The 26,164-nt window shown below is 44.3% G+C and overlaps 2 protein-coding genes across 3 annotated transcripts in view; one reads left to right on the forward strand and one right to left on the reverse strand.

The window, feature by feature from the left end:
- Nucleotides 1–161: 161 nt before the first annotated feature.
- Nucleotides 162–16,269, forward strand: pdzd7a (PDZ domain containing 7a). The gene is made up of 15 exons (XM_070977993.1): nucleotides 162–774; nucleotides 1,380–1,517; nucleotides 1,705–1,879; nucleotides 2,297–2,473; nucleotides 3,127–3,274; nucleotides 4,845–4,905; nucleotides 5,525–6,043; nucleotides 7,634–7,789; nucleotides 8,312–8,484; nucleotides 9,591–9,682; nucleotides 9,790–9,881; nucleotides 10,054–10,122; nucleotides 11,206–11,877; nucleotides 12,202–12,302; nucleotides 15,017–16,269. The coding sequence occupies exons 1-15, from the start codon at nucleotides 582–584 to the stop codon at nucleotides 15,191–15,193; spliced, it is 2,943 nt and encodes a 980-aa protein (XP_070834094.1). The 5' UTR covers nucleotides 162–581; the 3' UTR covers nucleotides 15,194–16,269.
- Nucleotides 16,270–16,347: 78 nt separating this feature from the next.
- Nucleotides 16,348–26,164, reverse strand: part of LOC139341114 (leucine zipper putative tumor suppressor 2 homolog) — a 41,788-nt gene continuing 31,971 nt past the window's right edge. For both annotated transcript variants that reach the window (XM_070977460.1, XM_070977459.1), the window contains 7 exons: nucleotides 23,036–23,689; nucleotides 21,459–22,121; nucleotides 21,206–21,328; nucleotides 20,749–20,895; nucleotides 19,888–20,403; nucleotides 19,661–19,765; nucleotides 16,348–19,524 (listed from right to left, as the gene is read on the reverse strand). In XM_070977460.1, the coding sequence (XP_070833561.1) occupies nucleotides 19,342–19,524; nucleotides 19,661–19,765; nucleotides 19,888–20,403; nucleotides 20,749–20,895; nucleotides 21,206–21,328; nucleotides 21,459–22,121; nucleotides 23,036–23,656 (2,358 nt within the window). In that variant the 5' untranslated portion in view covers nucleotides 23,657–23,689 and the 3' untranslated portion in view covers nucleotides 16,348–19,341. The remainder of the gene's footprint in view (nucleotides 19,525–19,660; nucleotides 19,766–19,887; nucleotides 20,404–20,748; nucleotides 20,896–21,205; nucleotides 21,329–21,458; nucleotides 22,122–23,035; nucleotides 23,690–26,164) is intronic.

The raw sequence follows: 26,164 nt of genomic DNA on the forward strand, positions 1-26,164 counted from the left end.
CATCTCTGCATATTCCTCTCACAACAGATATCCATTTAATTAAACATGACCCGAGGGGAATCACCATGCAAGGCTGACTCCTCTGCAGTCAGATGAAGCGGGGAGGAACAGGCACCATGGGCTGCGAGGAAAACCAGTGGATGATACCAACTTCTTTAACCTACAAGAAAAATTAGGATCCAGAATCCGCAATTCAATCACGGAGCACGACCTTTTGCCCTCATTTTTAAACGACTGTACTTTGCTCATTTAGCTGTTTAAATGTGATTTTTTTTTCTCAGCCACATTTCCTCCGTTGACTCTTGGATTCTTTCAGTAAACTTTATTGATGGCTGACGCTGGTTTCAATGAAGATCAGGGATGTTAACTACAGCTTTATAAGTTGCCTGCTCCAGTGGGGACCAACTCCGGTGTTTTATCATCCACTTTGGACCAGCAGCTGCAAAAAAGTCCAATCCCCAACCAGGCTTGTTCCCCTCCTCCTTTCCTCAAACCTCAGGCTGCACCTCATCCATCCTGACAGCAGACCCCAAATATCCTCCCGTCTGGATGACTAAGGGAAGAACCGCCGGACACATAGCATGGCTCGCTCCTCGCAGCCCTTCGGCTGGAAGGAGATGACAAATGGAGGGGGGCACCCCCACTTCAACAATGGAGGCCAGACTGGGGGTTCCCACAGCACCACGCGCTACATGCTGAAGAAACAGCAGCGCCACAGACGCAGGTCCTCCTCACCAATGGGCAGGGTCATCCTCATCAACGCACCTGTTGATGGTGAGTTCAGGACAGGAGTCCTCTGTTGCTGTGGGAACACACACAGTGCCAGTGGCAGCAGAGGCACATGGCTCGCTCGGTCTGAAATCCAAGTTTGGATTAGAGTTTAGAGAAGGGCAAAATCTGATTAATGCAACATGCTGTAGATGATAAATGATGTAATTTTTTTTAAGCAAACAAAATACATTAAAAATACAGTGGCTCTGGTCCTAAACTGTAAATATTTACTGGTTTTCTTATTCCTCTGTTGTAGTAAACAGAATATATTTGGGTTTTGCAACAATCGGACTCAACAAGCAAAGTGAAGACATCGCTTTTGACACTTAATTGAGAGAATAACCGTCAGATTAATCTATAATGAAAACAATCATTAGTTGGCATGAAGTTACTTTATTTATTGTTCAGTATTAGTGCAGCTTATTTGCAAAAGTATTAAAAAATATAAGTATTTCAGTACTTTTTACCCAGTAGAAAACTATTTCTACTGTTTATCACAATTTGGTTTTGAATGTAAGCGCCACAGTCCTTGTCAATAGTTGGCCGTGGGACTGTGCAGACCTTTATGGCGTGTACATGACTGTGTTCTGTGGTCTGTGTGTTTGCAGGAGGGGATGACAGTGAAGACATTCACACAGTGACAGTAGATAAGAGTCCAGATGGGCGTCTGGGTTTCAGTGTCCGCGGGGGCTCTGAACATGGACTCGGTATATTTGTCAGCAAGGTGGAGGATGACAGCTCTGCAGGTAAGGAGGAAGTGTGTGTGTGTGTGTGTGTGTGTGTGTGTGTGTGTGTGTGTGTGTGTGTGTGTGTGTGTGTGTGTGTGTGTGTGTGTTTCTTATAGTGAAAGCAAGCTTATATTTCAGTGTGCTTACATCTGGACATGTGACATTTACTCTTGTGTGTCATGCTGAGTTCCACCTGTGTCTGCAGCGCAGGCTGGGCTCACTGTGGGCGATAAGATGGTGGAGGTGAATGGGATCAGCCTGGAGAGCATCACCATGAGCAGCGCTGTCAAGGTCCTGACAGGCAACAACAGGCTGAGGATGGTGGTGAGACGGGTGGGCAAGATCCCCGGCATCCGCTACTCCAAGGAGAAGACGACATGGTGAGGCCAAACAGCTCAGAGGTGCTGCTCAGTGTGAATAAGGCAGCCAAAAATGATATCCTACATCTAATCTACAATTAAATATTTACACTGTGTAGTTTATTTAACAACTTTGCCAACAGTAACTGTATATTACACTGTATATACAGACCACAGCCGTGGTATTACCACCACTGACCTTTCCATGGCTCTTGTTTTGTGAAGTCTTGTCACTTGACTGTAGCTCACACTGGTTATCTTTCTTTTGGGATATACTGTATCTTGGTTTCATGTGGCAGCAGTGGATGGATTACCGCAGTGACCTTTCTGGTTATTTGATTAACCGATACTGACAGGCCTGAGCTCAGTGGAGACAGGAAAAGCAGCGTATGTCAGTGTTTTCATGTGTGCATGTATGTTGTCTTTTCCTGTGTGTAGGGTGGATCTGATTCACCGGCGGATGGTGGTGGAGGAGAGCGGTCGCACACCGTCAGAGGCCAGTTCAGACAACGCTCTCCGCAGGATCGTTCATCTCTTCACCACCTCAGATGACTACTGTCTGGGCTTTAACATCAGAGGAGGCAAAGAGTTTGGACTGGGAATTTATGTTTCTAAGTATGAACCGTGTTCAGTGAATGTTTTCTATTTTACACCTGAAGAGGCCATCAGCGTCAGATAAACAACATGATTCAGGGTGGTGCAGTGTGTGTGTATGCAGTGGCAACCAGGTTCAGCCCACCCTCTTGAGGTGTCCTTGAGCAAGGAAGAGGAAGGGGGGACAAATGAGAACAGAATTTTCACACAGGACAACAAGACATCATTATCTCCTTTGCAGCTTTGTTTTTTTTTCTTTTATTTTTGCATTTTCGTATTAGATCAAAGCAACCAGGCTTCAGTTCGAGGGCTATTTCAGTTGAAATGTGCTGATTTCTTTGCCATTACAACAAAACTGGTGAAACTGCTTTAATGAGCCTGTAGTGTGAGTAAGACAAACATGCTGACATTTAACACAACATACACAATGAATGCTGAGTGAGACAAAAAAGTATATCAAATAAATGTAAAGTAAACATCTGATAATTGAATCCAGAGGAGAAAATGAAAGTGTTACTTGATATAGAAATCATCTTTGACCTCATACTGTAAGTGCCCACAGTTTACCGATTCATTCAGGAAACGCACTTCGTTCAGCTGCTCAGTTGTAATAGATGGCCACACATATCTGTGTATGTTTATGTGTCTGCATGCTGTTGTACATATCTCTTCAGGTTGGACCCGGGTGGGCTTGCAGAACAGCATGGCATCAAAATGGGCGATCAAATCCTTGCAGCCAATGGGGTCAGCTTTGATGACATCACCCATAGCAATGCAGTTGAGGTCCTGAAGAGCCACACTCATGTCATGTTGACCATCAGGGTGAGAGACGATGCAACAGATCAAAGTTTCAAATTGAAAAGGGCACAAATCAACAGTATTTTATATCAATAATGCACCAAATGAGCATGTGCAACTCTGCAGTTCCCCTCACCTCTCTGGTGACTTTAAGCTTTTTGGTTTTGGATTTACAACCCTCAGCCTCAGTGTTTTTTTGTTCACTCTCATCGCTCTCATCATCCCTGTTTTCAGCTAAAAAGCTCCAAAATCCACCATTTCTAATGTGATAATATGTGTTTGTTGTGTTTACAGCTTGTTGCCCTCATGTGTACCTAAAGAAAATCAGTTAGCCAGGTTTGGGTCTGATTTCAGAAACGTATCCCCCTTGGTCCTTCACACAGCTGTGGTGCAGTCAGTGTTGTGCGGCAGTGTTAATCATTTGCTCGGGTTTAAACATGACAAATGATTGGGTGCTTTAGGTGCTGTGACACAATAATAAATGGTGCAGCATGTTAAACAACACCAGCTCTCCTCAGGAGTTGAGCACAGCGGAGCAGACAGCTGGCTTACAGCCCTTGAATTCCTCGTGTGTGTCTGTGTGTGCATGCATGTGCGCAGGGCCGCGCCACTTAACCTGTGTCATTTTTAGATAAAGGGGTTGTGTGCATGTTTGCGTGTGTGAATGGGCACGTGTGTTGCGCAGTGTGTGCGTACGTGCGCTCTCTTAGCTCGCTAACATTGCTGCGTGCTCATTTTACTCCTCTGATCTCAGGTTCCACGTGTGAAAAACAGCCAGGGACGACGTTCATTATTCAAAGGCAGTAAGGGATCAGGTTATAATCAACAGAAAGCCTAATTTTATGTCCTCCTTCTGTGCTGTATTTGACCCATTTTTGGGTCAGTCACTCAAACGTATGTTGACTGTTCCTGGGTTAATTTTAGCTACTAAACTCTCTCACACCTGGCCCTCCAAGGCGGAGAATGGATTGAAATAGATGTAACATTGAGCGTCTCTTCCACCTTCAGCTTTCTATTGTTAAGACAGTAACTTACAATAGACTTGAGAGACTGATTCTTGATACAAAATGGCTCATTCCTCTCAGAAAACACTGGCATACCCACAATGACTCATCCTGTCTTTCTGTTGTAAGGGTTTATTTTAACAAACTAACAGAGAAACTAAAAATGATGTGACATATGAGCTAGCATGAATATTAACTGAAACAATAGAGGCCTAAACGAGTCACTTTACGGCTGTGTTGCTGTGCAGAACTGAAGGCATCAGAGAAAGTGCAACCTGAAGGTCTGACAGTGACAAATGATTAGTCGTCTCGTTTTATGGATGGAAATGTCGGCCTGTCAGTTCTCTGCTTTGTTGGACGCATTGCCATTAGATTTCGAATGGACATTAATGTCTCCTGGAGGATGAATCCTAAAGACTTTGATGATCCCCTGACTTTCCCTCTAGCACCACCGTGAGGTTCACATTTGTGGTTTTCAGTGAGCTGTCTCAACAGTTAGTGGATGGATTCAAGGAAACATAGAGATTCTGACGTGTGTAATTTGTAGTGTGTTTGTTTGCTGAATATTTTGTGTTTTTGCATATCAACAGGAAGTTGGGAGATACCCTGCCTACAAGGAGATGGTGGCAGAATACGGCTGGCTTGACAAACGTAGGTTGACTTTTCCAAAAGTGCCACAAAATGTGATTTTGAGATGATGACTTGAACAGTCTGAGTTTTTCATTCTCATTTCTGTTTCAGAGCCTCATGTTGGATTCTACTTTTAAATCTTATAAAAAAAGTGGAACATCAGCCACATGCAGCCTGCTTATACTAAAACCCTGTCATTCAGTTTCTTCACAGGACTCAAATTCCTTTTTTTTTTTCAGTTTGATATGAACACAGCCAGGGATTAATTCAGCGTACTCAAAGGCAGCTCAGTCATCTGGAACAGAGCACGACCTGACATCTGGGTCAAGATGCAGAGTCATTTTGGAGTTTCATTAGAAAAAAAAGGAACAGAAAAACTCCTGGGTCATGCTCTGTCTCTGAAAAGTTTAGAGGATTAACAGGACGAGGGGGCATGTAGGTTTTGATCAAAACAAAGCACACTGCATAAAATAAGAAAAAGAGGCTTCCTGTGCAAATCTTATTCACTGTGTAACCTTGCAGCTTTTGTGCGTGTTGTGCTCAAATATAGCAATTTCACATGGTGTTGCACTTTCATAATGATGTTTTAAACACACACTAAAACCCTTACTTTATTCAAATTATGGATTGTCTTCTACAGTAGCCAATGGAGGCCCTCCACTATCCTCCCAGGGTTCAGACTCCAACTCCTCTGCTTCCTCATTGTCCTCCAGCACCCCCCTCAGCTCCCTCAGTGGTCTCTCCCAGGTCCTTTTCCCTCCTGTCTTTGGCTCTGAGATGGTAGATGTCGCCATCTCCACAGAGGGCCATTCCCAACGTCCAAGCAGTGCCGAGCGAACTGCTGACACCGCCATACAGACCGACCCCCACCCTCCAAACTACCTAGACCCCTTGTCTAATGGGTCGTGCCCCGACAGGCTGGTCGCCACAGAAACCAGTCGGACAGTAGGTGCCACAGTGCTGCTGAAGGACACAGTCATACATGGGAAAGGGGAAGGACCCAGGGAGATGGGAGGATTTGGGGAAGCCAGGCAGGGACGGACGAGGACGCTGTCATCACTGGAAGTAGCGAAAGACTCACCTAAAACTGCAGCGCTGATGGCTTTGAGCAGGCCACGGAAACCAATCAGACGTTCCCAGAGCCACATCACTGCGTCAGGTGAGACCTGCAGGCTCAGTGGGATTGTAAGGAGAGTGAAGCTGTGGATGTAAGGCTCCTTTATTGACTGAAGTGTAACAGTAATTAAAAATGTATTAGAGGTAGACTGATAAGTTGACGAGGCTGATGTATCAGCTGATAGAAGTTACTGCAGATATAGCACTATTGTTGCATTAGTCTGCTGATAAGGAACAAGAATTTTCAGTCCAAAAACAACAAAATATGTTCAAAGTTGTTTAGAAACGAGGTCTCCATTACATATTTTGTAAGTAATTTCTTAAACTTTTAAACAGGTTCATTGGTAACAGGTGATAGTATCATGATTGGGTATGAAAGGGGCGTCCTCCAAAGGCTCAGTCTTTCACAAGGAAGGATGGAGCGAGGTTCCCCACTTTGTGAACACATGATTGGAAAAGGATATTACTACATGGGCTCAGGAGCACTTTCAAAAACCATTGTCAGTGAATACAGTTTGCTTGCAAATGATTGCTATCTATACTCATTGTGGTTCTTGATTATGAGGCAGTATCATCCATCTCAGCTGAGAAACAAACCTTTCCAGAATCACGGCCCAGTGAGTATTGTGGCCACAGTCGGGTTCAGTTCTTTATCTGATTTTTGTGGCAGTACCTGCATTCACTGTGTAATGAGATCTACTCTCACACCCTACAGAGATCTTTCTGCAGGACATCAGTCAGTTTAATGACCCCCTCATCCCTCTGTCAGTCCAGGAAGTAAACAGGAACATCCAGGCTCCGCATAGCTGCTTTAAGCTCCACACAGAATTTGTCCAAGAGCACAAAGTTAACGCAGACTCCTGATTAATCACTGGCCTTTTCTCTCACTTGTTGTACCTCTGTGAAAAATGAATAAGAACAACCATATGGAGAAATATCCATCCAGGCCTTGGCGGGGCTGTTGAGTTATTGGACTTTCCTTTTCAATTCATCCTGTTCATTCATACCTCCAGGTCCTGGCGGGGGCTTGGGGCAAAGCCCAGGGTTGATTGGACATTTGTTATGTAAGCTGAAGCACTTCGCTCTAGTGTCCTCAATAGATGGGAGTGTGTTCAGGGTGGTGTAGCTGCAATTCATCAGTATTACTGTGTTACTTTCCACAGTGGCAGATTTACTGCAGTGAACAGAGGAGCTGACTGGAAGAGAAATGAACAGTCCATACTCATAGCAGAGAGTGTGCATCACCCACTGTTATTGGCTAACAGTTAAGCAAGGAGCAGTCTAATGAATTATGTTTTCAACACAGAGATGCAGAATGTCCTATTCTTGCTGTAGCTCAACACCACTTATGGAAGTTTTTCGTTTGAGCAAGATATAATTGCAACAAAGATGAAACGTAACTGCCTGCTCTTGATCTGTTTGTTTAGTTTGTTTCGTTAAATTGCTTGTTTGTATTTGTTTGCATAATGTAGAGGGTGAAAGTCTACTATGCAGACTCACATACAGTGTTACAATCTGTTCAAATCTGTCATATTTCACTGCATTTGGGTGGGAAAGCATATCTGCATTGGTTCCATGATGATTGATTCAGAGTGGCTTTCTGCGATTTTGTCTTTTTTTTCTCTGCCTTTAGAGGACAGACAAAAGAAGAAGAGGCAGCTGAAGGAGAAGCATTCAGCAGAGGGTAAAACCAGCCTGCAGCGATCTAAAACCTTTGTCAACTTGTTTTTTAAGAAAGACCGTAAAGAGAAAAGTCGCTCCAAGTCACCGTCTCACCCTGCTGACAGAGGTGAGGGCGTGGTCACAGGACAGTTTTTCTCTCTCTTTTGCATCCCACAAAGCCTTACAGCCAAGGGTTTTGTCTGAATCAGCATTTCCTGTCACTTCGTTTATTAAATCACTGAACAAATCGAAGATATGTGCAGCGATTCAGAGGTCTGAAACCAGGCTAAACCAAACACATACTGTCCTCTTTCAGGGTATGCTTCCTGTGTTTGGGGGTTCCCACTGAGCGATTTGCTCATTTCTTGTAGTTCATAAGTTTACATCAGTTTGGGCATCACTGGTATCATGGGATGTGAACCTCCAAATATCAGACTGACATTTGATCAAACATAAGAACAGCCTCCCTGGAAAGAGTCTGGGACAATTTGCATGGACATCCATGGACTTATCAAGTGATATCTTTATTTTATATGATTAATTTTAAGTTTATTTCTTAAAACAAGTTAAAATGTAATAATTTTGTATACGCTAAGATGGTTTACTGATGTTTTGTACAAACTTGCGAACATAATGTTTAATTCCTCAGATAGGGAGCGGGGTCGTCCCTTCCAGCTCCTGACCTCCCCGAGGGAATCCCGTGCCGGGGTTAAAGACAGCAGCCTGCTGCCCCGAATGGAGACCCTGCACCACGTGGAGGACATGGCAAAGAAACTGCTCATCCATGATGAGGTGGCTGCCGTGATGAGACACTGCCAGCGAGTGAGTTCCTGATCTGAAATTCCCATCTGTAACACCTCAGTGGCACTCTCCTGTGCGTGTTTTTCCTCCCACTGAATGAAAGTCAGCCGGACATCTCACAGCTTAAGTGTGCAGTATTGTTCCCTGCGCCGCTGTTTGTCCTTTAGCAATAGATGTGTCTGGCGGCGGCTGTGACAAAAGACAGATTTGGCCTGTCATTTATGATAAGGATCAAATATCAGCCATCATTTGATCCCCTTGTCCCTCTCGGCCCATCTCACACTCCAGCCAATTTCAGGGGATCAGCGCCTCAGGCGGCCGTTTGCCTTCACTGCAGAGGATGCCAACTCCACTTAGAGCACCATGTGACTCACCTGCTAATACAGTAATTAAACACCAAAGACTGAAAACAGCGGAGCTTAGTTGAGTCAGTGGAAAAGTGAATATTTAATGCACATGCAACATATGAGGAGACAACTTAGCTCTGCGTCATGAAAATGTCTCTTCTGGAGGTGTTTTGCCTTTGGTCCATAGGTCTTTTGCGGGAACACTGCAGTGACTATTTTAACACCTTCAGTTAAAGGGCGACTCTAGATTCAGTATTGCACTTCAGTGGAGGTGGGGAACTCACAAAAGACAGATTTTTAAAAGAGTAGTAAAAACTGATGCGGCTGAGGCTGAGACATCTTGGCTTTTAGTGTCAAATATGGGTCAAGCTTGAAAAGCAATGCATCCTACATTTCCCAAAGTGCACCTGGACAGCATCTTTCAGTGGACACTTCCTGCCTCCTAAAGGATTACTTCTTTCAAACATCACACCTTGGGATTGTAACGCAGACTTTCTGTTGTCAAAGGTCCCAAGCGCAAGCCGAGATAACTCTGATGACATCACTATGACATCGTCAGGGTTATTCTTCAAACTTTGGAAAAGTCCCTCCAGAGCCACAGATGACATTATACAACAGTGTTAACTGGCTGTGTCGTGCTGCTTGTGATGAGTAAAATGACATTGTGCAAAATTGGTCAGAAAACGACCTGAAGGAGATCTGTCGACATAAACAACTACACAAGCTGCTTCTTCTCATTACCCTCCTCTAACTTGTGAACCAATCTAATTTTTCTCTCAGTTTTTGTCCGACAATGTGATTGAGGATTTGGTACGTCCCCTTTTGGCAATCTTGGACAGGCCAGAGAAACTACTACTTCTCAGAGAAATAAGGTGAGATAAATAGAGTACATACAGAATATAGTACTTTATTTAAATGTATAAATGCTGTAAAGGCATGTCTGAATAAGTCTAAGTGACTCTGATCACATCCTCTGCAGAATGCTGATACCTACTGCTGAGCTGGGTCGGTTTGATAGCATGATCATGCCATTTGAGCTGGAAGCCTACGATATCCTCAAGAGTCGCTCTGGTGAGCAGAGGAATGTTTTCTATTCATGCAGTTCGACATAAATACGCAATTTCCTGTTTGCAAGAGAGAAACAAAAGAGTGAGAGATATAGATTTTGGAAAAAGCAGGTGAGATTCCAGAGAGCAAGGTAATGTCTGTAAAATCAGTGATATATCTTTATTTTTCCTCTTAGTGCATTCTCCTGCTCTGCGCTCCCCTCGCAGTGGGACCCCTCGACGTCACCTCATCACCCCAGTCCCAGGTACACGGGCTGCAGCTCTTCATTCCTCTTCCTCTCACCCGTTCTAGACCTCTTTCCTCTGGCTCGCCTTCTGTCTGCTGCGCTTTCTCTAATCCCAGAGGAATACCAGATACACAAGGGCCTTAAACCTCTCACCTTTTGTCCCCTTCCCCTCCTGCTCTTACTTTTCCGCCCTCACCTCACTTCTTTCCTGCCTCATCTCATATCTGTGTCGCACACCCACCTCCCCAACCTCAAAACACACACACAGACACACACGCACACACACACACATATCACCATGTGCCAAATATCTCAGGTTTCGTGTGCCTGCGCAGAAGCAGAGGCTTGAGTTACATCTCTGTGGCCAACAGAAAGGACTGAGACGTGCCTGGTTGGCCAGTGTGGCACTTAAACAATACAGAGATGCTTTTGGCCTTTTCCACATTCAAGAGTCATTGGGACAGAATCAATACAGTCTCATTTTAGACTGAGTGCAGCTATCTCACTTTCTAAAGTCAAAGGTTAGGGGTCATTGGGTCAGTATTAGGTGTTTTGGATGCGCAGAAATGCAAAATAGGACATTTTTTGTACTGTTGGATATTTGATTTCAGTGAAATGTTGAATTATCACCAGATAATACAGCTGCACCTTTAGAGATAAGAAATTGCACATCATAAGAGGAAACAGGCGCTCTTCTGCTGCACTGTATTTTACTTTCATGCTCTGCACCACAAAAAGAAGTTGGATGTTTTTGTTTTGCAAGGAAATTATAAATTTAAGATGACAGTACCATCTCAAAGAGCCTTTAGTGGGCAGGAGAGTGCTTATTTTATCCATTTGTCCCAACAAAAAATAGATGTTTTTGTTCTGTTATGCTGCTCTTGTCCCTGAGAATTTTGGCTTTTTATTTTTAATTCATTTAAACCAACATGTCCAAATAGTAAAATAAAACTCAATCCACATTTTCCAGTCATTCAGGCAATGTTTGCCATTTGAGTCCATCGATGCTTTAGGAGTGCAGCGCTAAATTGGTTCCACATCTGAAAGAAACTTCTACTTTTGCAGATTTAAAGCTGAGCTTCTTGTTTTGTACTTGTCCAGACTACAGGGGGCGGTTTCACCTCCAGCCAGTCCAGGACACACTTCGGGAGCGTCAATTGATTGAGGAGCTGGAGAGATTACGTTTATCGGGCCAACAGTCAGGCCATGTGCCTCCATCCCGTGCCTTCACCCCTTTGCTGGATGTCTCCGTGGACAGCTACACCTCCTCCACTGTGCGCTCCCGCTCCCTCAGCCCTTCACCCACACTCAGCTCCCTCCTTGCAGAATCCCCGCAGAGCACCCAACGTGGGCACCAACCCCATTGCTCCCCAAACAGAAGAGAGAATGGGGCACTGCGGTATGACGAGGTCTCCTTGTTGTCGGTGTCCGACCGAAGAGATGTGGCTCCTGAGCGAGGGAGGTCACCTGTGAGGAATGGCCGTGGGAGAGTGAGGAGGGAGGCGAGTCCTGACAGCATAGACGGCAGACTGAGCAGGCAGGACGGTTACACAGAGGTCAGCGTACGTGTTCCTTCACAGCGACGGGCAAGAACCCCTTTAGCTGATGTGTTTGAGCCCCAAAGAGACAGGAGTCCATCAACGGGCGGAGAGAGCAGGCAGCAGCTAAATGGACACTCACAAAATGGTCACGGTGTGAAAAGAAGAGCAGCTCTGCAGCCTGAGGAGTATGAAATCAACACTTTGACCATCTCAAAGGCCAAGCAGTCACTGGGTGAGTACAGCCCAGAAAGGCATGTATTCTGAAATCTGAAACTACCAAACTGCTATTGCAAAGCTGTCCATTTTAATGCGTTCCATCACCAGTAGAGGTCAGGGCATCACTTACTACTAAACTGGAGAGGACTTGAAAAGTTTAATGATTTAATGATTGCTGAAAAAGACCAAAGAGAGTATATATACACTGTTAGACTAAATTACAATTACAATTACAATTACAATTAACTAAATTACAAGAATCTGGAATTACAAGATTAAATTACAAGAATCAACCAGTTCCTCAGTTTATTATTTTATTATTTCCTCTCTGTGTTTATAGGTATTAGTATCTCTGGTGGTATGGAGTCCAGAGTCCAGCCCATGATTAAGATTGAGAAAATCTTCCCAGGAGGAGCTGCGTCTACAAATGAAGCTCTGAGGGTGAGCAGTCATGGAAAGACAGGAAGAAACCTCTCAGTATATTACTAAAAACGGGTGTTAATTGCATGACAAAGGGTTGAAAGCTAAAGCACGTTAGAAGTCCATCCTGGTTGGAGGGTACTGTGAGTACCAGTCAGACCATCCGTTCTGTGGTCATGAGCTGTTGTTGCTATAAGAGTGGTTGAAGGTGTGCAATGAGGAGTGGAGAGCAGACGAGTGGGGAGTCATCTCAAGTAGCCCATCTCCTCCATTATTGATGAGGTACACAGGTGCTGGTCTGCTAATGTATTGATAATATATCGACTGCGCAGTAACTTAACAGTCATCTGTGATCTTGGCCTGGTGCACTTAAACACATGATACACACACTGCACTTAACCACAGGCTAATACCTGGCTAGAGTCAGAGATGTAGCGGTCAAACAGCACTTGCATCAAAATACTTAGCTAGCTAGGTAGCTTAGTTAGCTGTGAATTGATACTTGTTACTCTGGTCTAATGTCTGATTAGAGTGTTAAACATAGAGGGGATCCAGTGTCCACTCAGCCTTTCAAATTCAAAGAACTTCCCTCTTACAGTCTCTGTACAGACACACACCCACGCACACGTCTGCACCCACAGTCACACAAGCACCGGCCACACATCATAAAGAAAGAGAAGATATATAATGGAGAGAAAGCGAAAGATCAATAACAGTGGAACAGAAGTGGCAGGAATGGCAAAGGTGGGAAATAAAGCAGTATTTTGCATTGTTTAAAAACGAGCACCTGACAAAGAGAGACAGATTGAAGCAAGAGTCCACAGCCATGCTAGCAGGTCTTTGAGGCTGAACCAAGCCACAGCAGTACTTTATGCTAAATGCTAACATCGCTATGCTGACGCTCGTATTCAAAATGGTAACACACTGATGTTTAGTGAGTTAATATGCTAATTATTATATGACTGCAGCCATTGCTGTGGGAATTTCATTATATTTACAAATATTTAAGCCTGAATCTACTTAGTCTATTGTAAAAAATTAAAGACTTGATGTAATGGCTATGCATCGATTTGACCTGCAGGTGGTGCTAGAGAGAAAGTCAGGGGGGTTCTTCTTCAGGGGATCACAATTAACTGAAGCAATTTTAATGGTAATCCAACAAATAGCTGTAAAGATATTTCAGTTTGGACCACAGTGGTGGACTGACTGACATGCTGACATAATCATACCTACAGCCAAGTCGCTAGCATGGCTAAAAACAGATAAGTTGTTGGTTAGAAGCCTCAAACACAGATACATAGAAACCTGCTTGCAGCCTATTGGTATCTGTTGTCTCTGGCTCACACCTCACTACCAGACATGTCAGCTCACCCCTATCAGCTCCCCAGCTCAGTGCTATCTCCCCCTACTCTGCAGAGGGAAGTGTTAACATGCATCCTGTTTCCTTAGACCTACACTTATGATAATATACAATCAGCGAAGAATGCTGTCCTGTTCTTTAGACTCTGCCACCTGCTTTTACCAGCGGAAATCTGGAAGTGAGTGTGTCATGTGTCTGGATTTAACTGACTTTGTAAGAGGGCTTAGTAAATACAAAAACATGACAGTGAATGGACCTGCCTATTCAATGTGGATATTATGTCCCACCTATATTGAGAGATTTCCCTTACATTACACAGAGCCAACATTTTACTACTCCTTAGCTAAATAATCTTGCTGAATGTATGTGGATTGGCCTGGTAAACCTCATTTTGAACGATTCACTGCTCCCTCCATGCAAGCTTTAGTAATTTTCACAGTCATACAGTGTTATTTTTCTATCATGACGTCCATTGGCTAGAGAAGGGGAAACCTCTTAAATGCGCTCCATAAATGGCCATAAAGAGGATGGGCCAGATTAGGTTGTGATCTATTTAATTCAAACAAATTACTTTTAAAAAATGAAAAAGCACCTTTAATCTCCTCTTTGGTTAAATGGATCTAAATCTTTTGATACTGTTCTCACGGAAGGCGATAAGGTTATTGGTGAACACCAGACTGTGTGATGAGCTGTAAGGAAAATCGATCAGGGCAAAGCACAGGACAGCACACATCTAATCTCCTTTACTACCCAAATATATTTGGCCTATAATAGATGGAGTGACCTGGTACAGAATAAAGACAACATGTATCTATTTGTGTCTAATGACTGAAAAGGAAAAGGGAAAAAGACGTGATTCGTGGAGATACAACAATGGCCAGCGGCCTTGCGTGTCCGTGTTATGTGTTGCTAACCTTCGTTGAGCTTGAGCACATGAGACAGGTGCATCCTTGGCAAACGCCGATGACATCAGAGGAAGTTCCTCTCCTCAGGGCTCCAAAGTTTTCACTCTCCGCTCACATCCTGCAGGAAACACTGAGCAAATGGCCCCTACTGGGTGTGTGTGGTTGTCTCAGTGTATGTTCTCTTTTCAACAACCTTGTGCTGAAAGGGAAATGTTATGTGTGCACTAGTGACGGCCTTCAGTGTGAATATATTAAAGTAACGTGAGAGCCCCAATTCTCTCTGGCATAAATCAGGTTCCCGCTAAGGGACACAATCGCTGCAGATTTATGGAAACTGTCTATAACTTTGCCCTGGAAAGAAACAGATTGCCACTGGAAAAGAGATGCAGACAGGGGGAAACACACACAGATATATGTAAGCATCAAATGTGTACCTTTTTGACCCTTTTTACCTGTGTTTGCGTTTGCAGGCGGGTTATGAGCTGTTGTCTGTAGACGGTGAGAGTCTGCAGGGAGTGACACATCAGCACGCGGTGGACGTAATTCGCAGTGCATTCAGCAACAAGGCCAAAGACCCGATGGTTTTTGTGGTCAAGGTCCCCAAGTTCTCTACCACCCCCATCAGCCCCAGGAGACCTGCTGACTAACCTCTGTGGGCCCCACAGCCAGACTACAGCTCAGGCATGAAGGACACTGAAACCTGCAACTCCTGCGGGAGTGAATAAATGACAGGATTCCCTCTAGAAGAAGAAATATGGGACAGGTGGCTCTCCAGTCATAGAGAGAAATGGATGCACAAAAGTGCATAGTGTCCTACAAAAGACACTTATGACAGTAAGTAGCAGGAAACATGTCAGAGAGAAAGCCAGACGTCTTGAAGCAGATTTTTAAGACTGAAACAGTACACCAGCTTATTTATCAGGATAAAAGACTGTTGTACTGTAAATCACTTTTGCTGTAATTAAATGTAGGATACAAAAGGTTGCAACCGTACGACTTTTATAAAATTCTTAATGTTAGCAAACAGTTTACTAAAGGGATATATTGCACATGAACTGGACAAAAAGTAAGTGTGTTTTATGATAGGGTCGTGTGGTTCATGAACTCGTCTTAGGTTGAAACTGTGCCACTGTTTGACACGTAGCAACCTTGGCGTGACCTCTGAGCACCGTCTGATTGTGGAGTCAGTGGTCTGCACTTTTCAGTTGGGGCATCTCAGTCCAGCAGGCCTGCCAGAGGGAGATTACCCCAGCCTGTGTTATGAGATTTATAGATTTATACCCAGATTAAACTCCTGTATTATGTCAAAACTCATAGTTTGGGTTTAGTGGATATCTGGGGGGATTATTACAAATTGCTGCTCAGTATTTTTGTGCTGTATTTTTCTGGCAGAAGTACTTGTGCTCTGGAGCAATCCGCCACTTTAGAGGCTTAATTACACCACGCTGTGGACTGAGCTTATGCAGACATGTGGAGGAGTTGGAAAAACATGTCAATGAGGAATGCAGGACATGAAGGCCAGTGGCACAGTTTAAATCAAAGTAGGCTAGAGGAGATATGGGCAGCAAGGTAACTGGAATATAGTGTGCATTGTGCCTTACTTCTGCAGACGGCCAGTGGGGAAAACACGATAAATGTTACATAAATGGTGGTTTTAATAAGTGCTTGAAAAGCTGAAGGAAATGTTTCAATTCAGACATGAAATTAAATTTATAGATGAAACTGAGTTTGTCTGCCTTTGAGTTATTTCAGGCAGAATACTCGGCTCACCCTAAAAAAGCAGTTCAATAACAGCCAGTTTAAGGTGTGACAACTTGTTCTTTAATTAAAAACACAGTCATTTGTACAAGAAATGTACACATAAAAATATACAAGGACAACTACATACTTTATGAATTACTGAAGACACAACGTAAGTAAACAAAAAAAAATGCACACGAAAGGATGAGAGAAATGCCACAAAAAAAGAAATGTGTTACGTTGCTTTGGTCTAGTCACAGTGGCTACATTTGAAATAGATATTTTGTCTAAATAAAAGACAATGTCACTCTGTTATACTATTTAGTGTTTTACATATTTACACAGAAAACGGTTATGGGGATGAAAACAACTGAGATATGAGGAGGAGACAGATGTTTGGGATGCACACTTTTCAGTGAGGAAGTCAGTTTGTTGCTTATCTGTACCTGTGCTGCATCTGTGGTGAGTAAATTACAGTCTTGGTCTGGGCAACAAATTGAATATGGTTGGACAAGCCCATTCAAAGTCGCTTCCCATGGCTTTATGTTAATTTGTGCACAGTGCAGACTTTTTCCTCTACAAAGCATCTCAAACCACAGTGAATGTGGTAACGTCATGCAAAATGTAGACTGATCAAATACACTGATTGATTCCCAAGTGTAGGCAACATAACACTGTGCTGGTTCCCAAGTGTAGGCAGCTCCGGCCTCAACTTAACGAAGAAGTCCCTACAAAAAAAAGAAAAAAGACCTGTCTCATGCATCGATAAAAGAACGACGTGCACAAAACCCAACGATGGAGACATGAACCGGTGTGATATTATGATACTGACGATCAAATGAAAGATCAGTCAAAATGGAGAGACAGCAGGTCAAAACTGAGCCCAAAATAAAAGCTCCCAAAGTTTTATAAGCTGCAAAGTTTGGTCATTAGAGTGTATGTTTGTGTCACACAGATTATATAATGTAAACATATTTTCATGCATTACAGTATTAGGTGCACTCTTTCTATGCTGCCGCCTCCATTTACAACTGATCCATCATTTGAAATATTGGTATGTGATAGATATATATATATATAGAAGTCTTTATACTTTGTATATTAAACCCACACTTATACCAGTACTACAACAAAATATCTTCAGGTGCTATATATAAAAAAATATACAACATCTCCTCCATTATATAGATTTCCATTTAACTATTATTCCTTGATATAGACTCTTTGTAAAATAAAAGTTCTCAGCCCACTCCTTTTTTCAGAGACCCGCCGTGCTCAGTGTTAAACACAGCCCTGCATATACTGTGAGAAAACAGAGCAACCACGGCTTCAAATGCTAACATGCTCCTCAGCGGTTTACATTTAGGGCTTTAACGGCCGACCTGCCTTGAGGACATTCAGTGCTGGAGCTACCGCATCTGCAAATTCTCATCTCACCGCTATCTGAACAGGCTTCTTCTGAAATCTGATATAACAAAGACATGCAGACATGCCAGTCTCATTACCTGTATAGAGGGTCAGTGAAGATTATAGTCTAGGGGAGACTAGGAAGACTTTAAAAGAGTGTTATTTGGCTTTGGGCTGCCAAAAGCTAAATAAAGAGCACTAATGGGAATGAAGGGGAATAAACAGAAACTCTGAATAAGCATGCCTACAGTTCAAACACCGACTTGAATCTCTTCGTGATGTCGCAACCATACTGAAAGAATATGCTCCATTTTTAGTTTCCTGATACTGACTGCTGAGGTGCTTTTCACTGTTATAAAAATAGCTGACTAAGAAGCAGAAATAGAGATGGAAAGAGAGCAGACATAGAGACAAAGGCAGAAAAAAGACAGATAAAGAGGAGAATCAGCAGCATCCTGGTGAAATCTCCCATGCTACACTCTGCCTCCTAGTGCTACATAATTGTAAAATGTAAATGTTTGTGTCGGAGCTTGCTGCATTGACTAAATGAGTTGAAACACTGATCGAGCGCAACAGCATGACTGTTGGTGGTCCACAATACACGAGCGGCGTTCAAATAAAGCATTTCCTTCAAACGTTTGGTTTCTGTGTCCTCTGCGATTTGGGAAATGACAGAATAGGGAGTCCATAAGTAAGCAAACCAAGAAACAAAAGTCAAAAGTGGCTTGTTCAGGCTTGGTGATTTGCTTTCATAAAAAGACAGTTGTATCCCGAACAAAAGAGCAGGAAAAGTTGTGCAAAACGATACGTTGTTTCCCTTGGTGAGCTGATTGTTTCATTGCCGGTGATGACCATTTCTACTGCATTTCTCCGGAGTGATAACAGTCACAATACATTCTCTTTCAGAAACGCTGCTGAGGAAATACTTCTTATCCTTTCAAAATCTGCAGAATGAAACAAGCTGCTGATCCTCTGAACACCATAAACTCTAAACTGCAGACACTGTAACATGCTGTGTTATTTTCCCTTTAGCAGTTACTTGAAGGACGAGTGCGGCGGTTGTTGCTTGTGTCGCCGATGAGCACAGTTTGGACGGGTGATGAGGTCATCATTAACGGCCAGCAGAGGTGGTGTTGATGGGACTGCTGTCGTGACGCATGCTGGTGGCCGGGTGTTTAACCTTGTGTGCTGCAAAGAAAGGCGTGACTGCGCTTTGACCAGGCCACTGTGCATGTGGTGACATTTATTTTTTTTTTGCTTTAAGTTCCCGTCGACTTTCGATACCCTGATTTGAACGTGGTCTGAGAAAGAAACACCTTTTTCACTGCTTTTGCTCCCATGGAAGGAAAGAGGTCTTTGTGCTGGCTTTGTAGTGGAATAAAACCCATTAAAAGCACCGGAAAGGACGCCTTATAAGGATATTGGAGTGCATGTCTGTTAGCAGAAAGTAAGAACGCACCTTTGGGAAATCTGCCTTTTGACAGTGACACGTGGTGAGTGCTCGCTCAGTGGTCCAGGTAAAGCTGTGTAGATATTTCAGATCCATGAAATATTCAAAGTTTGGTTTACATCCTCAGAGTTTGTTGTTTCCATGTTTCTGTGCACATATTACTGTTGGAGTGTAAGCAGGTTTTTTTCTTTTCTCTTTTTAGATCTCAGTGGCGGTGATTTCCTCAAAGTGGATGTCGTTGCTGCCACTGTGGACCTCGTAGTCCTCCATGTCCCTGTTCTCCAGCTCGAGACTCAGCTCCCTCATCACTCGCTCAAGATCCCGGTTTCGACGGTACATCTGGATGTAGTTCTGCTGGAGCTGTTTCTGGTAGCGGATTACCTGAGTGGAGGGAAGTACAGTAAGTATGTGATCTGCCCAACAGCCCTATCTATGTTGACATGTCTGACACCGAATGATTGAAAGTCAATCATACAGAAATTAGACAACAAAAATCTCCTCCCTCCTCCTTTTGTACCTTTTCCTTCTCCTCCTGCCACACCCTCCTCTCATCCTCAAATCGTGAAAGATGCTCCTCACTAGTCCTCCTTTCGTACATGAGTTCAGCCTTCAGCCTGTCCACCTGAGAAAAAGACAGATATGTTAGAAACTTAGAAACTGTAGCAAAAGATATAATAAATGAATATGTAAAGTACTTCAAAACTACTTATGGCTGGGAGAGGTACAGAAAAAAAAGCAATGTACCTGTTGTCTGAGTCCCAACACTGTTTCTGCATTCTGCCTCTGTGCCTTGGCTTCGTCGCTCTCTCCTCCCCAGACCAGATGAGCCTCCTCTCCATCGCGGTACATGCAGGGACTGGGACCCCCTCTTCCTCCCGCACCTCTACCCTGTTGGAGGGAGAGGCTCATGCATTGCCCCTTCATGGTCCCATTTCCAGGTAGAGAGAGCCCGCTGTGTTTGGACAGAGCGTCACGGAGGCGGCCCGACTCCTCTTCCACTCGGCCCAGTTTCTCCCGGAGCAGCTCAGCTTCGCTCTTGCGCCTCTGCAGTTCGTTCTCGCAGACCTCCAGCTCCAGAGATCGCGTCCGCAGGGCCGCCTGGGCCTCCTGGGATCGAGCCTGGCTGGCCTGCAGTTCAGACCGGGCTTCTCTCAGCTGGGCCTTCAGCACCACGATGTCTCCGGCCTTCTGGCTGAGCTCCGACTGGATCTCCTTCAGCTGCTGCTTCAGGAGGGAGATCTCTCCTGACTTCTGACACACCTGAAGGGAAGATAAAGCGAGTTAAAAAAAGAGGTGGAGCTGATGTTGAAAATACTGAACAAACTGTCTGTTGTGGCAGATTAAAAACTGCCATTTGGGATTTGCATGCTCCTTAAAGATAACCCTCAACTTCTTTCAAATCTTATAAGCTTATGAGATTAATTCAAGCCTACTAGGTGTCACCTCTGACATAACACATTTCTTTTTGGGACGTTTTCTACTTTTATTAGTGAGTCAACAGTAGAGAGAGGTGTGACATGAACAAGAGTTCCACTGCCAGACTAAAACAGTTGAAGTGTACAGTGGGCACCTTTAATCACCTAACAGCATCTGACTGTCACTCACCTCCCACTTTGTCTCCTCCAGACGTGGTCCCAGCTGGGTCTGCTCCCTCTGGATGGTGGCGCACCTCCTTTCCAGCGTCTCTCTGTCCTGCAGCAGGGAGGAGAAGTCCTCCTGCAGCTTCTTTTTCTCTTGCTGTAGCTGAAATACCTGACGGCACACAGAGATCCTTTTTTTACAGCTGCCTTACTCACTAAAACAGGTAGGTTGACCTGGAATAAGACATGAACCCTCAAAGAGAGAATCTCCAGACTCACAACGAAAGCATGAGATTAGGTTAGTAATAATTTGAACATAACAACATATCAGATGTGTATCTTGGTGAAAACAGGACTCCTATATAGTCAAAAAAGCTGCTGCACTTCTTGACTAGAAATAATGCCAGGAAATGTTTTTCTTCCAAATAGATCAGCCACTTTCTGTGCAAATGTTCTGAAAGGTTTTAAAATATTCAGCATACCTGTAACTGTAGCACCTGCTGTGCCCTCTGGGCCTTCTGAGAAGCTTGCTTCATCTTTGTTGCACAGTTCTGTCTCAGCTCCTCCATCTCTCTTTCACAGCGACGCTGCTTCTCTTCATACACCTTTCAGAGACAAGACATGAGAGGTCAGAGGTTAATGTTTCGTCTGTATTAATGCCATATCAGGTCATTTATTGGGCCTTTTAAAGGAAGGTTTGGTCAGTGTGGTGAGGTGAGTGGCTTTATGTCTCACCTGGCAGATGGCAGCTTCATTCTCATCCAGATTTTCCCGGAGCTGCTGCAGCTCCAGGTCTCGTTCCCTCAGCTTCTCCTCCAGCTCCCTCACCACTGCCTCGTAGCCCTCCACTGGTGGCGGCGTGTGGCCACAGGACCCGCTGTCCGACAGGGGCTGCCCGCGCCCACTTAGCGACCCTGAGCCTGTGCTCTTGCTGGATGAGGAACGTCCACTGTCTGAGTTAGTGTGGCCATGGCTCCCACTTCCACCTGAAGTGTTTCGGCCCAGACCTGCCACGGGCTCCAGCTGGCCCCCAGAGCCAGACCCGGAGCTGGAGCCCTCACTGGGGGCCAGACTGTAACCTGTGCTGCTGTGAGTAGGGAGGCTGGAGAGGGAGTTCCTCCCTGAATCTGACATGGAGCAGGACTGACTGCTCCGAGCATTGCGGCCTCCGCTGTAGGAGTTGCGCTTCCCTTCAGAGCTGGAGCTGCTGCTTCCTCCGATGCCGGTGGTGCCGCTGGTGCTGTTGGATCCTCCGAGAGGCAGCAGGAGGTTGAGGCTGGCCTGGCTCTCCGACAGACTGCTGCCCCCTGGCCGTGGTGACAAGTACTGCACAGAGTGACGATTCTTGGGAACGACAGGTTTGAACGCTGTAGGACGGATCAGCACTTTCTCCATGTTCTGAAAGTACGAAATTGTATAAAAAACACAGTATTAGTGAGTGATAACAGCTAAGCTGTGCTAATTAGCAACGGTTGAATAAAACTCATTAGAGAAGGGTGAGTGATATGCTGGCAGGTCACCCCTCAAGACTCTGATTAGTTTAATTCAGTTTAATTGATATTCATGGCCTTCATTAAGCAGTTTTCTTAATGATTTCCCAAACATCTAAGATAGAGAGACAAGCAAGAGAGGGAGCAAATGAAAGACGAGAGTACAGAGAAAATCTGATTACAGGGCAGACATCCAAAGAGGAGGGAGAGGAGTGGAGGAAGAGGCGAAGACAGAGGGGGGTGAAAGCTCCTCACATGTTCTGTAAGCATTTTTCTTAACGATCTTCCTCAGGGTTCACTAAATCCGTCAGTAAATGTAAGCGAGCTCTGACATTGATCATGATGTGTCTGCAAGGTGAGTGGCTGTCAAATGATCCATCTGAGTCTGTCAGGCCGGTGATTAAGCTTCCCTGTGAATCGATGGAAATAAATAGCCAATTAGACAGCTGAAGCAATCTGCTGTAAAACACGCCGGCAATGCTCCTGAGTACAGGCTATATTGCAGGGAGAGCAGAGAAGAAAAGGCCATGCTATGATATTTAATGTCACAGCGTGCTATATTGAACTGTAATTAAATATCTTCAGGTCAGGGAGCTGATAGGGATTCAGTGTCATACTGACAGGTGCTTAAACACTTCCAGTAAGATAGTGTTTCCACTGTTTTGCTTAGAAGACTACGATGTGGTTGAAAGCTCTGTAAAAAGCCTGTAAGAGGACCTTTAGTTAAAAGGATTCTGTCAATAAATTACTTCTAGGGTCAAGAATAATATTGATAATAATAATCATATTTATCGGTCTAGCTCTACAGTCTACTGCTCTTACCTTCTCCAACTGTCCAGACACTGGGATGAGTTTTGGAGGAGGCCCTCCAATGGTCCCGTTCAGAGTCCTGTTGTCCCTTTGGTCCTCAGAGTCACTGCAGGGGCTCGTAGCTGTTAGCACCAAGTTGTCGTTCCAGTCTCCAACCGCCACCTCATCGCTCACACACCCGAAGTTTCCATTAGTGCCACCACCTTCTGCTCCAGCAACCACTCCACCGCCTGCACCAGCGGAGTTCCCAGGCCGGGGCTGCTTCTTGGTGGGCAGTGGTGGAGGCAGAACCTGGGCCTCGGGATGCGTTTGGTTGCTGATAACCAGCAGCTGCTCCAGGGAGCTTCCACTGCGGAGGGTGTTATCCTGAAGCCGGAAGCAGCTGGTAGCCGGCGTGGAGCGGCGCGGCTTGGTGGTGAATTCACTTGCGGCCCGGCAGTGTCTCTCCTGGAACGTCCGGCCTGATATGAGACTGCTGACAGAACCCATGGCTGGCCCGGAGCTGCAGGGCCCACAGGGGCCAGGGCAGGGGCCTGAGGGGGAGTGGGATGATAGCGGCCGGCACTGCTGCACGTCGAGACCTGGATTGGGGTGGTCAGTCACGGTCACAGGTAGTGCCTGAACCAGAGCCATGGCACCCTGACGGCGTCAGACACACCACGCACTCTGATGAAAGAGGAAAAATATGGAAAACATTTTTAATGCAAACTGTTGATGCAGCAGACGTGACACTTGCTCTGTTGGAGAGTTGTATCCATGTATGCAACGCTGATTCCAATCATTTGCCGGTTATTGCTTTCTATTTTTATTAATGATTTTCATAGTATCCCAACATTTTTGGAATCAGGGCGGTAAATGGTTTTCATTCAATATTCAGAAGACATAATACTTTCTTCCAAATGATATCAAGACCAAGTCAAGTTTATGGCCTTTCAGCCCAGTATAATTTAATAGATATCCCAAATAATTTATTATGCCTTTTCTGACTGATTTATAATGCAAAAACATGACGTAGGCTCAAAAATCACAACATGCCCAAAAAATTGGGGGGCACTAGGACCCAGCAAAGACTGCTGCACAGAGCTGCACTGTGGGGAAACCAATGAAACACCACAACAGCCATGTGGATCATGACTGCACAGCCACACACAATGACAGAGATATGAGGAAAACTGACACCTACAAGCTAAATATCTTTAAAATATTTCAATATGTAGCGACACCAGTGGCAGCTGAATTTACGACACAAGCAAAACAAATTATTTAAATTCTGAGCTTTTGGTGGCTACCAGCTGGTTTTACTCAGTAAAGCTTGCGAACAAATTTTACTATCAAGTCGTTTTTCTTCCTGTTATGTTATGCATTCAGAGAAGGATGCAGCTATAGAGGACAGTGGAAAAAAAGTGTAACTAATAATGTTAACAATGGCTGAATTCTATCTGATACGCGTGTCCGAGTTTCAAGACCCTACTGTTGAATGGAACAGTCCATCGTTAACATTATCGGTTACACCTGTTACAAATGCCTCCAAATTAAAGCTCCACTAATGCACATAAATGATGAAATAAATAATCAGTAGTTGTATAGTTTTTATAGACATTTTGGATTTGTTTCCTCTGTATGTTTATTTGATGAAGACTTGTAATTTGATGAAGACTTGTAAGGGAACTATGATTCCAGTGTGTGGGTAGCATCACCATTGCCACTGTAAGCATGTTGGCATGCAACTACAACTACACCCTGTGTTTCTGCCCTGTGTGGAGTCAATACAGATAATCTACTGACTGATTTCATTTTCCCGCGCAAGTTCAGCAGAAAACAAGAGAGACTGCAGATGCTACTAATGACATTAACGACGGCTCTGTCCTGTTTCCCAGCAAGCCATGTCAGTGTGACAGTGAGCCAGCATGCAGAACACCACAACAATGAAAGTGAAGCAGCGAAAGGAAGTTCAGCCATGATTAATTCTATTATTTACACCTGTACTTTCTCGGCTGTAGATGTAAAGCCATTTAGCTAAACATGAAATATAATTGCCACGGTTCTTGCAGGGTGCCGACAGTTGCTAATGTGATTTGTGTTCAGCATCTCATCCATGTGTTCAAAATATGTGAATGAGACTCATTATGTGGTAAACAGCTTTACTGTCAGCTTTGAATTAAAGGGCTAATCACCTTATCATTATCCTTAAATTGTTCATATTAAAATGATTAAACACATAATCTTAAATAGTTGTATCGACAAACTTATTACAATTAAAAACAACCTTTGCGACAATTGAGCCAAATTGTCTTATTAAATTATCTATTTTAGGTCTGTTGCCACTTGCAAAAAACATTAGCAGCCACTTTACAGCTGTTTATCTGAAACATTTCTCCAGGGAGGGCACATCCCCCCGCCCAGTAAAGGCTCATCCCTCATTAAATACACCCTATATCTCTGGTGACGCTACTGCTAATTGTCAATGTCAATAACGAGGCAGGAGGGGAGAGAAGAGGATGGATTTAGTAAAGTCTGAGGATGAAACAGACAAAGGGAGACAGAATGAGTCACGGTCATCACCATCTGCAGCTGCTCTGTGATTTTCCTGAATGTCCCTGTCTGAACCTGGTGAGCAGTCATCTATGTGTTACTTCTAAAGAGGTTTGAAAACTACTCACTTCACCGCTTCACGATCACAGCGCTCGCACGCCTAGCAAAAAATCTTTGAAGAAATAGCCTCACTTGGTCACTGCACTATTTTTAGGATGAGAAACATGGATACATAATATTAACACAATAAGTGGCAGCAGATTAAGTCTTCCATTTGCAGACAGTGTTATCAGTGTTAGCTGCCCGGGGGGACAGAGAGAGGACACATATCCTCAGCCTGTCGTGCCAAGCCAAGATCCGTCTGGCCAAGTGGAATAATCCACGCCAGCCATGGCCGTGCACAGTCTGCCAGGACTAACACAATCTTACAGACTGACACTCATACATGCACACACACACAGCGGCGTGCACACACACACAAAATGGATGCATCAGCAGCAAAACATTCAAGTCAGTCCTGAATTAAAAGAAACAGTCCAATGATATGAATATGAGTTTTGGAGATAATGCCAATAAAGACTGTGGAGGGATAGTTTTTGTTTTGGTCAC

Source organism: Chaetodon trifascialis, chromosome 13 (genome assembly GCF_039877785.1).
Source record: "Chaetodon trifascialis isolate fChaTrf1 chromosome 13, fChaTrf1.hap1, whole genome shotgun sequence".
NCBI lineage: Eukaryota > Metazoa > Chordata > Actinopteri > Chaetodontiformes > Chaetodontidae > Chaetodon > Chaetodon trifascialis.

Coding starts and splice junctions, on each gene's coding strand:
- pdzd7a (XM_070977993.1), top strand. CDS start 582: ATGGCTCGCTCCTCGCAGCCCTTCGGCTGGAAGGAGATGACAAATGGA. Junction 3,275..4,844: donor ATGTCATGTTGACCATCAGG/GTGAGAGACGAT, acceptor GCATATCAACAG/GAAGTTGGGAGATACCCTGC. Junction 9,683..9,789: donor CTACTTCTCAGAGAAATAAG/GTGAGATAAATA, acceptor CATCCTCTGCAG/AATGCTGATACCTACTGCTG.